The 14,669-nt window shown below is 37.4% G+C and overlaps 1 protein-coding gene across 1 annotated transcript; it reads right to left on the bottom strand.

Annotated features, from left to right (window-relative positions):
* Nucleotides 1-1,671: 1,671 nt before the first annotated feature.
* On the bottom strand, nt 1,672-5,219 carry LOC143377187 (general transcription factor II-I repeat domain-containing protein 2-like). The gene is made up of 2 exons (XM_076828223.1): nt 4,594-5,219; nt 1,672-4,246 (listed from the first exon to the last, which is right to left on the bottom strand). Exons 1-2 carry the CDS (start codon nt 4,876-4,878, stop codon nt 2,690-2,692), a joined length of 1,842 nt encoding a protein of 613 aa, XP_076684338.1. The 5' UTR covers nt 4,879-5,219; the 3' UTR covers nt 1,672-2,689.
* Between the last annotated feature and the right edge of the window lie 9,450 nt (nt 5,220-14,669).

Consider the following 14,669-nt stretch of genomic DNA (forward strand, 5'->3'; position numbering starts at 1 on the left):
AGAAGAGGCGTCACTCGACAAGGACAGACATGAACTAGGGAAACCACTAGACAACCAATTTAAATGCTCATTCGGCAATGATCGGTAAACCACGGTAAACTTCGGCAATAATCAGCAAATTGCGGTAAGGTACATTTAGTCGATTTGAATATCCCGCTCGAATAGACGACCAATTTAAATGCCAAGATCAAGTAAGGACTTCAAAGGTTTCGCCCGGAGTGACGCCTCTTATTGTATCTCCTCTTTGCTATTACATCGTGCTTTTTACTCTTTCCAGTCTTCCTTCACGAATTTCCTTGCCGAAATTAAACTGTTGCTTATTTCGCAATCTATCGCAATCCAGGGCCGAATTAAAATTAAGATTTTGCGGCTCCCTTGTACAAGGGTGATCACTTCAACGCAATGTACGATTTTAAATGCAGAAAATTTCTATGGTGCCTCCTTTTCTTCCGATGCCATAACAGAGTTGGGCAAAATGTAATCTAATTACAAATTACGATTAAAATGTAATTGTGTAATTGAATACACATTATTTTCTGTAATCGTTAATTTAGATTTTATAGGTAGTTGACAAAAATTGTGGTTAACTACCTAAATTAACGATTACAGAAAATAATGTGTAATCAATTACATAATTACATTTTAATCGTAATTTGTAATTAGTTTACATTTTGCCCAACTCTGTGTCATAACTAGGGAATTCAATCCCGGGATCGTAATCCCCGCTGTTTTTTGGATTCCATTTTTATATTTTTCAGTTGTTCATAGAGTAATTTACGTTTTTAAAAATTCTCAAATTTCTCGGGATAAGTTATAACTTGATATATCAAATCCCGGGAGTTTTAGAATCCAAAAAACAGCCGGGATCCCGGGAATGAATTCCCTAGTCCTAACCTTATTTTGCTTATTGGTTAATCCAGCGCTGTCGCAATCGGCGATCTGTTTGCATTCTTCATTAATAAATTATTTCAGATTCCATGAAGTGAATTGCCAAATCCGTGTCGAGAGACGCACTGTAGAATATCGCAGGAAATTCTAGGCTATGGTTTTCTACAGTAATAAGTTCGACCTCTTGAACAAGTTTTGTTCAACAATGAAGTATATTTTTTAACAAACGACATAAGCAGCGAAATCAAGCTTTGAAAATGCTTTGTAAATTAATAGTTTCCAAGCTTTCATTGTACTGAGACTATAGAATGAGAAATTAGAGAATAAGTAGGCATATGTTATTAAAAAAAAGTAAATTCTTCGCACCTGGATTTGAATTTTGAACTCCAGATTTTCTGTCTGCGAACAAGCCGGTTAGCTTCGGATGCATTCGGCTCGCGTCGGCTCGTCATTAATAAACCACTGTTGCTGTTTTGTGAATACATAGTCAAACATGATATCAACAAGTACGATTTTATTAAAAACAAAGCTTCATACTATTTACTGATGTTATTAAATATATATAAACTACATGATATACGGAATGTACACCCTTTTCGACTATTTATCTATCATAGACATGCGATTGTACATCCGAATACCTAGCATCGAAGAGGAACGGAGTTACCCGATTTACCCATATCGCGAATCTTATCACCCTCCTCCCGCAGCTATATAAATGTATTGTCAACTTTTGTCGGCATTTAAAAAGTTAAAATTATAGGAATAAATAACTTGAATACAAACACTATAAAATTTTATTCAACGATATGTACTTATTAAGAAAAGTTAGAAAATTACACGACTGATAAATATTTACATATATACATGTAGCTAAGTAGTTCATATGATTACACATATAGGCTACTATTTAGTGTACGTCATTGCACCGATATATGTAAACTACAAGACTATAACAAATACGTACACATGGAATTAGTAGAAATATAGGTTAATAATAAAAGTATACAACTTGAGTATCGTAAGCTACCATTACATACCACAATACGGTGGCTTAGCCCTTTCACTGTGTTTTTCGACTGTAGTCGACCGCTGTTACATTCCCGTTCGATGCGGATTTCGACTACAGTCCATGCATTAAAAAAATGTATTCTCCTGTACTGTGATAAACATGTAAAATGCAAAAAAAAAGTTGAAAATTAAAATTTTTTTATTGATGTAAAAAACCCACTTTTCAAGAATCGTCTGAAAATTTAAAAACACAGCGAAAGAGTTAGTTGCGGAAAAGATCTATATGGATTGTTACATTTTTGTGATAATAATAATAATTGGCTGGACAGAACGATTATAGATTTCCACAATCCTATTTGCGCCTTTGAAGCGAAAATTAGATTATAGACGAGACAATTTGAAACGAAAAATGTTTGCCATTTTGCAAAATTGAGATCCGTAATTACGCAAAGATAGTTTATATACATATATAGATGCAGCTAATGTACACCATTGCACGTAATACCATTACAAATGTATATAATAATAGACATATATACATAACTATACACCCAGAATTCCTGAAGACTACACGGAGGTGTACATAAATGGAACCACATCAATATCTCCATAAATTATAAATAATGATTGAGTAGCACATTACGTGGTCCTCTTCGATATAATATTCACGTAAATTCTTTTTTACTAAAGTCAGCATATATGAAGGTATCAAAGTGGTTCACTTGCTTACCTATATATACAATATGTGCAATCTGTATCGAATTACAATACATATATTGTCAGTCTATTGCTATTGTTTGGCTACCGATGTTCTTCGTACTTGTAGCCGTTTCTTTTCAAGCAAACGTGTTATGTTAGGGACCAAACTTTGATGCGTGCTTAAAATTAATGAACATTTTAAATTGTAGTCCGTCATGGCTGTGCGGAATGACGATTTTGCTTTCTTCATAACAGAAAACAGTTTTTCACACAGATATGTTGAACCGACCATAACGATTATCCTCGACGCGCATTCGTGCAATCGTGGATATCTATTCTGAGGGAAATTTTTATAAAAATTACTAACGCTGCTTTTCCTCTGAAATTTATCCTTCATCAGCAAATCATATCTCAAATCTATTAACTCCAACTGAAACTGTGGCGCAGCCTCGTCTACGTTTACCGAAAACGGCGTTGCAACGATATTAAAATCATTCTCAAGCGACTGTAAATCTTGAAACCGGCTGGAAAATTCGTCGTCTAAATTGCGCAATATGCTCTCGTAACGATTCAAGTTCGTATCCTGCGTGATAACCGATTTCAATTTTGGAAAATGGCACACGTTTTTCCTTTCGATCTGTCTCGTCCACAATTGAATTTTCTCTTTAAACGCGCAAACTGAATTGTGGAAGTCTACGATCGATTTCTCTTTTCCTCGCAGTTGCGTGTTCAACGCATCTAAATGATCCGTCATGTCCGAGAGAAATCCCAAATCGCACAGCCATTCGTTATCTTGTAGTTCCGGTACAAGCTGATCTACCATGCCCATGAAAAGGATAATTTCATCCCGGAGATGGAAAAATCGATCTAGAATCTTCCCTCGGCTGAACCACTGTAATTCGCTGCGCAATGGTAGATCGCCGTACTCGGCTTGTACGTCGCTCAAAAACGTTTTAAACTCTCTATGATTCGCGCCGTTCGTGCGAATGTAATTCGTAACGCGAATTACTACCGACATTACATGCTGTAATTCGATACTCTTCGCACACAAGTTCTGTTGGTGCAACATACTATGCACGACGCTAATGTCCCGAGGGACTGCTAGACTCTTCAATTTCTTTCGGAGGCTGTCAACGAAGCCTACATATTTCTCCATCATGGCAGGAGAACCGCTGGTTGTAATAGACACAAGTTTGGCCCAGTCTAAACTAATATTATCGACAGCCTCCTCTACATACGCCGTAATATCATCCCCGGTCGTTGTTTCCTTCAACGAACAAAAGTCTAGCAGCCCCTCTATTATTTCTAAATTTTCATTGACGCCCCGAATAAATATCGCCAAATGAGAGGTTCCCGATATATCTATGGCTTCGTCCATGGCCAGACTAAATCCGGTGAATTCCTGTCCCAAATCAGTTAACTGCCGCGTTATATCGTTGGCCATCTCCTGTATGCGGCGCATTATTGTCATTCGAGACAGGCTTATCGACTCGAATTTGTTGATTTCGTCCAAGCAAAGTTCAGCTGTAATCAGCAACCAATTCTTTATGAATTCCCCGTCTGTAAAGGGGCGCGAAGATTTTGCAATCTCCAATGCGATTTTGTAACTGCATCGAACTGCGGACTCGTTATTGAAACAAGCATTCTCCTGTAATGGAAACAATAACTTGCTGCAGTGGTTCTCATTTTAAAACAAGAATTGATAAATCATAAGATATTCTTATAACAAGATGGAACAGGGGTTATTCCATGTGAAGCTGATCACTTTTTTCCCCACAATTAGATCGACCTGCAAATAGTATTAATTAATGTTTAACAGGAAAACAAAAAATACGAATACAAATAATTTTTTTAAGTTCTCCATGAAAATGGTGACTTAAACCCCCCCTGATTTCACGTGGGCCACATTATATTTCAGTTTGATCGAAATCAGTGATTTTGGGCCAAAGTGATCGATCCGACATGAAATGGTTCGTGGAATGTAAAATAACTTACATCCTCCGATAGATCGTCGTCTTCCGCTTGCGATAGTTTATCTTTTAACACCTGGATTGTTTGAAGGCGTTCTTCTCGCGTCAGGTTTTCATAATCTTGCGCGTGGTTAGCGTCATAATGACGCTTCAAATTGAAGCTTCTTGCACACGTGAAGGTTTTAGAACACGATAGGCATTTGAGCTTACCTTCGTACTTCGTAAACAGGTACGCTTCTTCCCACGAGGGCTTGAAGGGAAGTATGACACTTGAGGCTTTCCGTTTCGAACTTCTCGAAGCTTCAGCCATAGCTCCTTGTGTGTTACTTATGCAATGTACGTGCCACTCACTCGTTTCGCACTTAAAATTCCCGCGCAACGTAACACGCAATAGATGGAAAAAAAATCGCTAAACGGGGAGCTCGTTGGCGATTACTTAACTCTCTGCTTTGACAGAGTTTTAAGGAAAACTTCGTAGGCGACAAATAATAAATGTTGTAGAATAAGCGAGATTCGTTTCCGGTTATTCAACAGGCCTGCACAACTCGTTACTCCAAGAGTCGCTTTGAGCTACTTTCTGGCAGTTCAGAGTTTCGGAGCCGATGTGTAGCTCGTTGGAAGCCAGAAAGCAACGACTCGGGACTCTCGGGAGTGCTCGGGAGCCGTGGTGCTGTGGTGGGGTAATGTGTGAGTGCAGACACCACTGCAGATCCCCCCACTCGTTTTATGGTTAACGACCTAAGCAGCTCCGCGCGTTGCTCCAGCTCGGCTCCCAGCCAAAGAGTAGTGAATAACAAGAGGCGACAATGAGACGGAGATATTCAGCTTCCTATGCAGGTAATTTAAAGAGGAAGGCTTACAGAGCGACTTCAAAACCTTCAAAAGTACCAAACGAAGTGAAAAAACAAAGTAATGAAAAATAAAGGCGAAATAATAGTCAATATATCGATTTGCGGAGATATAACTGGGCCTCGGTGATTGCCCCATTAAAGCTTTAATAGGCGTTTCGGATCTGTGTTTTACGGAATATAAAAATGCTTATAACTGCAAAATTAAGGATTATAAGACATATGCGTATACCAACATTTTTTTATTATTTTGGTGAGTAGAAGCGATTCGGAAAAAATGTTTTACATATTTATGAACACCCTGTATATAAACGGAGCATTAGTTCGGGAGGAGTAAAATTCGCGGAAGGGGGGCGGGTGCGGGTAAATCGGGTAACTCCGTTCCTCTTCGGTACTATTCGGGTATACAATCTCGTTATATCTTATGAGAGATAGTCAAAAAGGATATACATTAAAAATTCCGTATATGTTGTAGGTTATATATATTTAACAAAATTAGTACATAGTAGAAAGCTTTTTTTTTAAAATGAAATCGTACTTGTAGATATCAAGTTCCACTATTCAGAAACCAGCAACAGTGGTTATGTTCTGAATACAGCCATTACTCGTCGAGCCGACACGAGCCGAATGCATCCGAAGTTAACCGACGTGCCACTAGTGAACCGGTGCCTTTCCCCCTCCAATCCCACGGTCCCCCTCGTCAGAAGTGGCAGCTAATGCTCCGTCTATACAGGGTGTTTCACTACAAGCGGTCAATATTCTAGGGGATGATTTTAGAAGCCAAAGTAAGACGAAAATATAGAATACGATTTTTTAATATCGCGTTTTCTTTCGAGAAAGTTGACTTTGAATTTCAGCTAAATGCGCGTGCAGCGAAGTACAGCATTGGCGCCTGAGGGACACGCGGAAGTATGGGGAATGCGTTCAGCTGTCCGTAGGATGTTCCGCTTATACGTGTATGTAATTAGTGTGGACTGCAAATATAAAATTATTAAGAATTAACTTTTTTACAATTTTTATTTATTGCACACACGTAGCTGCCCCCCCCCCCCTACCGCCGTGGGGCCCCGTCCCCCAGAATGTAGCTCCTTACCTATACCGATATCTCGGAAACGATCAACGCAGGTGTACCTGATTCGGAATAAATACCAAAATATTTTTATGAACATCTCGAATACTAAAGCCGAGCGGCGGTAACATGCATAGAAAAGAGGTATTCACAATCATGCCCCCAACAACATATCTAAATTTCATCAAAATCGGTGGATGAAATCCTAAAGTAAATAATTAACCATAGTTCAAATAAAAAATTGAAGACCTTGCAGCAAGCAGTGATCCTCTAGGGAGTGATCGGTATAACCGCATCTATTTTGGAGTTAAACCGGAAATAACATAACCTAAACGTTTATCTATCTCTTTCTATCAGTATTTCTCTCTCTTTCTGTCAGTATTTCTGTCTCTGTCTTTTTTACAGTTTCTTGCTCTCTCTACTTCCGGTTTAGGCCCCAACTGCGTCGACCAATAGAAAACGCGGAACACATTTTCCGATCACTACCTAGAGGATCACTAGCAGCAAGAGGGGTGCAGCTCCATCTTGACCAGTTTCGAGTAAACTAGAAAAAACTGTTTGTAGACATAATATTATTCTTGCGCCTGCTCGTCATCATTATCTGTGGAAATATCCTCATCCGCAGTCAACACACATTTGAAAGCCTTCTATAAAGGCTGTTTATAAGGTGGGACATAGTTGCGCGTTCGTATTGTGCAAAACAGTAATTGGGTGCAAGTTCAAAATTTGCAATAAATCACTCATTTGTTATCGGATTTGCATCAAACTTGCCCCAAACGATGTAGATTTTTTTTTACGAATATCACACGCCATAACTTAAAAACTGTCACGAGTGGAGTTGTACCCCTCTTGCTGCAGGCCTTCAATTATATTCTATACTTTCGTCTTACTTCGACCTGCAGAATCATCCTCTAGAGTATCGACCACCGGTAGTGAAACACCCTGTACATGTCTATGGTCTGAATCATGGACCTGCAGGACGGAGTACAGTTGCGTGCTGTTGAACCGAAAGACGGAAAGGGAATCGACCTCTTTCAGTTACCTTGGTAGAGGCCACTAGTGGTGCCATCTATGTTGTGCCGCGGTAAATTACTGCAAAACTGCAGGCATAAATTACATACACTTTAAACTGAGGGGGTGAAGCCATAGTTTACATATATGAAATGTAAGACATGGAATGAATAAAAACACAATATATATAATTTCCAGAGAATATAACGAGTTTATTGTAAAATATTAAACATAATAAAATAGAAAATTCCACTTTCTTATTTTGGTTGTTTGGACCGGGTGGTATTTAAACACAGAGGCTTGAGACAATTTTAAAAACAATTTACTTTTTTTCTATATAGCAAATTAGCAATAACTCATATGTGAGTTGTCATATTGAATTAATTTTAAAATTGTTGTGTTAATTTTTAAATTAAAATATTTGATGATATTTCACGAAAAATCCGCTTGTCAGCCTAGGGGTGCCAAATCTCTAAATCCGCAGTTGGGTTTATTTATCCCTCATTTGTGATAAGAGAAACAATACGATCGTATCTTTATTGGTTGTATTTACTGCTTATACATTGAAGGAATAATTACAAGCGCAGTTTTTCATATTTGAAGAGTCCTTGTGGAACACACTGTAGTGCCAAAATTGAAAAAAAAAATATCGGAAAATATTCTACGTGACAATGGTAATACTATATTGTAGAATTTAATTTTCGCCACTTACATTGTTTTCAACATGGATTCTTCATCTAATTTTTCTCATTTTGAGTGTAGGGGAATTTATCGACTTTACCGACTTTGATCTTTAGGTTGAATATGATTGCTAGAGCCACCGTTCTTCAAAGTAAAGTGCGCAACAAAATCACTGTTCTGTTAGGAAGTCGATACTTCAGTTTCTCAGATACAAACTTCTATAGAATGTTAGCACGCCGGAGGTGCAGACTAGATTTGAAGTGGAAAATTTGTGAGATAGATGGCCACACATATGTGATCTAGCGAGTTCAGTACTAGGCAATGTTGGTAGCGCTACCTAACTCCTAAAATTTATTACAGATTCAACAAAATATTGGGAAACAGCTGGAATTTTTAAAATTTACTCCAATTTCTCAGCATTTAGTAAAATTTCTAAATTTTATCAAAATGTCGAGGATTTGTTCAGATTTTTCAATCTTATCAAAATTTCTCTGGTTCCCTGAGATTTTTAATCTAGTGAGCTTTCTGAAATTCATTAGAACATATTTATTCTTTCAATTTATTGAAATTTCGATATTTCCTGTAATGTAAATTTTATCAAAAATTTGTGAAATTTACAGTCTCGAGTTTTTCACAATAAACAGATAAATAAAAGAAGTGTTAAGTATTCATCGAAATTTCCTAATATTTTTTTTAATAAAATTTTCCTTGTATCAAAGCATTCAAACTAATTATACATATAACACACTTTTTGAAAATATGTTGGTGATATATTATCTCAAATATCAATAAACGATTATAGCTAAAAATACTGAGACAAAAATGCTGACGTAATATAAAAGAAGAAAATTATTTAAACTTAAAATAAATTGCTTTCATACCTACTCAAATGAAAAATTACAATAATTATTTACAATTTCTCCTCAGTAGGTATCACAAAGGTGAACCATATATTTTTCAATAATAATATTAGATAAAATATCATAGTATTATTTTAATGTTATGAAATCTGTAAACTAATACGTTTTCATCTTCCTGTAAACTGCAAATAAAAATATATAATAATAATTTCGATTTTGTGATTAATTCCAAATATTAAGTCTCAAGAATATACATACTGGCAGGTTTCCTTTTAAACATCTTAAAAACTACTAGCTTCCAACTTGTTACTGCTGCAATATTTCAGTGTTCACCTTTGCACACCCACTTTTGTATAACGCTGTTAGCCTGGGGAGTCATCAAAATGATGAGAAACATCAAATACTTTCCCATCTTGGTTTTATTATCCTTTTTTATGCATTTCTCAGTAGCTACGTGTACGAGTAAAGAAACCGATCTTCTGGATTGCTCAAGCTGCAAGATAGTACCAGCTTTGGTAACTGTTAGGAGGAATTGAGGAAGAGGTTATGTAACAAACTTGTAACATAATTAAAGTGAATCAGATGGAATGAGTTTCTCGATATTTTAAGAAAAGTTTAATTGGCAAAATTTTAATGGAAACAGTATAATGAGCAAGAAATTTCAATTAGTCATATACATGGCATTTTCTAAGGATGTATTAAATAGATATGCCTACCAATGTTTTTCAAAGTCTACTAAAAAACTGACTGTAGCATCGTGTACGTATATTTTTCATGGAAATAAATTTGTTACAACTGATATTTCAATAATTTATAATTTTTCATATATGCGTTGGTATTAAAAATAGTATGAACAAAAAAGTGTTCAAAGTAGTCTAAACTTGAAGAACATTTCAAATAAAATTTTCGTAGTTGCACCTAATTTGACAAAGTGCATTAAAAAATTTATTTGCTAAGTACCACAAAAGTTTCACTTTTATTTAACGAATTTTTAAAAATCGTTGGCGAGGATATTTTTGACAGTCCCTTAGAAGATGGACTCCGACAGAATTGAACCAAACTCCCTGTATAAATATTAGAATTTTAACCAAAGTCTAAGATTTATTAACATCTTATGAACGGCTATCAAAATTTAAATAACAAATATTCGAAGATTAATTTTTCGACTGTCAATCAGTTTTATAATTAGCATGGAGCGCGGTTTTTCCACGTGTTTCGTAACATTCCATTGCGATAACTAGTACGAAAAAAACAGTACCTTCGAGGTAACAAGTTTTTACTGCACGAGTACGTGTTCCTAATAATGCAGTAGACACGAAACAGGTAGTCTGGTTTAATGAACTTACGTGCCGTCTTGCTTTTCCGTGTTTTCCTTCTTGCTATGCTGCCTCCTCGTTTGGATAAATAATTATTCAGTAATACGAGAATGGAGACAGTCGATTCGTGCAGAAACTAGTAAAATTTTATGCCGAGGCTCAACTTTATGCCTCGACTCCTCTATGGACTTTCATTAAGCTGTATATTTAATTTGCTAAAAGATTTTGGGACTTTCCACGCGAGACACTTTTGTGGCTCGTGACTAGCATTTTGTATATATTGACAAACTTTCTACTTTTTTTAACACTAATTTTGTCTCTGTTAAGTGAACTAAATTATATATTTTCTCTTTCACTTTTATTTAACACGATTACACTTATTTTTATTAAATTATCACCACTACTCGTGGCGCAGAATAAATGAAAATGGTTTGAATATTATAAATTTTTATTTCGTTTAATTTAACATTATAGCACGTAAAATACCGAGGCCTTATTGTAAATTAATAATTTTCTATTCGAAGTTAAATAAAATTTGCGCAACTCGTTAATGTCCTTAGTACTCTAAGTCGCTCGTTACACAAGTGGGAGCGCGGCTTAAGGAAGCAACCATCGAGTAATTTCTTCCCCGTGGAAAGACTTTCTAGAAGCGTATAGTTCAAACGTTGGTCGTTAAATAAAAGATCCGTGGATACAGGAAAGTTCAGCATTCAGTGGATTGGGCCCCAATATTTGGTTAACACAAGTTCGTCAACTAGCGTTGTTAAAGTAAACGGGGAATTTCTGTTTGAGCAGCTTAAACGACTCACCTGCTTCTGTCTGTCACGCGTAATGCCCCTCAGACGAGACTATTACGGACACGCATTTAACACGCCGGTGTGGTACATCCTATTCTGCGATCAGCGCCAGACATTTGAAGCAGACTTTCGCTGAAAAATTTATAGTATGAGTAGGCCCGTGGCCTTTAGATTCTCTTGACCTAAATCCTGCGGACTACTTTTATACGAGGACGCGTAAATCTTTCGGTGTATTGATTGGATGGTTTATTAGACGTGTGATTAGATCACATAGCTTCGTTATGTAATAAGAGTCATGAAACAAATGCAATTTAGTGTTTTGGTGGCATGTAAAAAATTTGTTGCAGAAATAAAAAAAAAGAGAACAGAGGAGTGGCAGAGGGTAGCGCTTTGTTGGTGAACTATCAGAACAGAATGTTACTTTTGTTTCCAACAGCTAGTGTTAGTGTAGGTTTATGTGCGCTCATTCAGCTATCTAACGTTTAATTCATTTTTCTTTTATGCTGACGAACTTTTATGTATTTTAATTAGGATTATAGGTTTCTGAACTGTGTAGTATCCTTTTTTTTCCGAACACTTAGAAGGCAGTCAATCGTAATGGTGTAATTAATAAGGCAATTTTCTTTCACTGAATTGTATGTATTTAATTGCGTTTAGTTACATTTAAGGGTACTAATTTTACTATATTTCGCGATGATTTTAACAGTAACATTGATAAAACATATGAACTGAAACTGAAATAGTAATTATTTAATGAATTTAGTCTTAAATAGTGCATTTGCGAATACTGGAAGTATTTTACGAATTAATATCACAAGGTTAATAGTAATATGATTGAAACTGTTGATATTCCGATAATAGACGATTTGAATATCGGAGGGTTTAGCCAGTACAAGTTTTTGGCAGTAGAACTCTCAGACCGTAGAACTCTATGACAGTATCATTCTTAGGGAGTGGAACTCTTAGACAGTGGAACTCTTAAGGGGTGGAACTCTTAGACAGTGGAACTCTTAGGCAGTCGGAATTCATAAACAGTGGAATTCTTATGCAGTGAAATTCGTAGGTAGTGGAATTCGTAGGCATTGGAACTCTTAGGCAGTGGAATTTGTAGGCATTCGACCTTTTAGGCAGTGGAACTCTTAAACAGTGGAACTCTTAGACAGTGGAACTCTTAGACAGTGGAACTCTTAGGCAGTGGAACTTTTAGGCAGTGGAACTCTTAGGCAGTGGAACTCTTAGACAGTGGAACTCTTAGGCAGTGGAACTCTTTGGGAGTGGAACTCTTAGACAGTGGAACTCTTAGGCAGTGGAACTCTTTGGGAGTGAAACTCTTAGACAGTGGAACTTTTAGGCAGTGGAACTCTTAGGCAGTGGAACTCTTTGGGAGTGAAACTCTTAGACAGTGGAACTTTTAGGCAGTGGAACTTTTAGGCAGTGGAACTCTTAGACAGTGGAACTCTTAGGGAGTGGAACTCTTCGACAGTGGAACTTTTAGGCAGTGGAACTTTTAGGCAGTGGAACTCTTAGACAGTGGAACTCTTAGACAGTGGAACTCTTAGGGAGTGGAACTCTTCGACAGTGGAACTTTTAGGCAGTGGAACTCTTCGACAGTGGAACTTTTAGGCAGTGGAACTCTTAGACAGTGGAACTCTTTGGGAGTTAAACTCTTAGACAGTGGAACTTTTAGGCAGTGGAACTCTTAGGCAGTGGAACTCTTTGGGAGTGAAACTCTTAGACAGTGGAACTTTTAGGCAGTGGAACTCTTAGGCAGTGGAACTCTTTGGGAGTGAAACTCTTAGACAGTGGAACTTTTAGGCAGTGGAACTCTTAGGCAGTGGAACTCTTAGGGAGTGGAATTCTTCGACAGTGGAACTTTTAGGCAGTGGAACTCTTAGGCAGTGGAACTCTTAGGCAGTCGGAACTCTTAGACAGTGGAACTTTTAGGCAGTGGAAATCTTAGGCAGTGGAACTCTTAGGGAGTGGAACTCTTAGACAGTGGAAATCTTAGGCAGTGGAACTCTTAGGGAGTGGAACTCTTAGGCAGTGGAATTCATAGGCAGTGGAACTCGTGTGCAATGAAACTCTTCAATAGTAAAACTGCTAGACTATAGAACTCATTAGGCGTAAAATGTTTAGGCAGTACAATTTTCAACTTTTAGGTAGTAAAATATTCAAGTAACGGAGTTCCTACCATATATTATGGATCAAAATGGAACTCGTTAACGCCATACTATTAACTATTAAAACATCCGCATCCAAGGATATTAATAAAAAACGTGACTCCCTTCACAATTTTTGTTACACGAATTCTTCACTTATTCCAAGCAAACATTTTCTACGCAGAAGGGATATAGCGAGGTGGTAACAGCTGCGAGAGTCCCAAACTTTCCAGCTTTGAGGTTTGGGAACTAGAGGTCTAGAATCCTTTCCTCCAAAAAAAAAAATTGCCAAACCTTAAATCTGTAAACTTTGGGACTCCTGCAGCTTTTTCAACCTCGCTATAACCCTTCTAGGTACTATACTTACGATCAGTTCTGTTGGTAACCTCTTTCTCGTTACTTTAGCGCAAGCGACCCCAAAACCGTGAGAACCGTTACGACGTACACCCTGTACATGGAACACTCGTCCATCAAAGAAGACGCATTAACAGCATAAAAAATATGCGCGTGGAGTGTTGAAATCGATGGCGGGAGAACTTTTTATGGGCGTCGTAACGAAGGGTAACGAGGATCTTTCATGAACGGGGGGAACCCCGATTGCTCGATCCATTAAAGGACAAATAGATCCCCGCCGATTGCTTCAGGCGGTGCAACGGTTGCGCGATTATTACAGTGCAAGAAACTAAAATCCAATCGCCCCGACGAATGATATAATTTATTTTTCGCTCACGTAATTAGTTTTTACCGCGCAGAATTAAATGGCGGGGAACACCATTCCGAACGATGCTACGTTTCGCTTCGGGGTCTCAATAAATCGCCGACCATTTGCTCTAGAATTAAGGTCTGCCTGCGATTCTCAGATCCCATCGTTACTTCGATTCCGTAACTTTCGGTCTAATTAGGTTAGCGCGATGAACTCCATTCTTATTAGCAAATAGGAAACTTTTGCGGAATTTAATCGGCTCCTGTTCACTTGACAATTATGCGCTTCCCTCTTCGTTGCTTTGTAATTTCTTTTTATTTCGAGTACTAGACTTTCACTCGATTCAGGAAGCCGTTCATTTATATCTGCTCGTCTTTTAGAATTTTTTCTTTAAGCCCTGTTAAATGAAGAAATTGGTACCTTTCTTCACTCCGGACTCTTTTTTCTTTCACTGGTGCGTACTTCCCTTTTAGTGTCTCTGACTTCGTTATCTTTTGCATAACGTTCGACATCTTCGTCCATGTTCCGCGTTTCAGCTTAATGATAGGCTGTATTACGGTATTCTACTCTTGCATTAATTTTCGTTTTAACATTCTTCCTCTGATGGCGCTCTAATGTTACCTAATTTGTACAGCCGTAAAATCTTCCTTAATGTAC

The sequence above is a fragment of the Andrena cerasifolii genome, chromosome 15, assembly GCF_050908995.1.
Source record: "Andrena cerasifolii isolate SP2316 chromosome 15, iyAndCera1_principal, whole genome shotgun sequence".
Taxonomy (NCBI): Eukaryota; Metazoa; Arthropoda; class Insecta; order Hymenoptera; family Andrenidae; genus Andrena; species Andrena cerasifolii.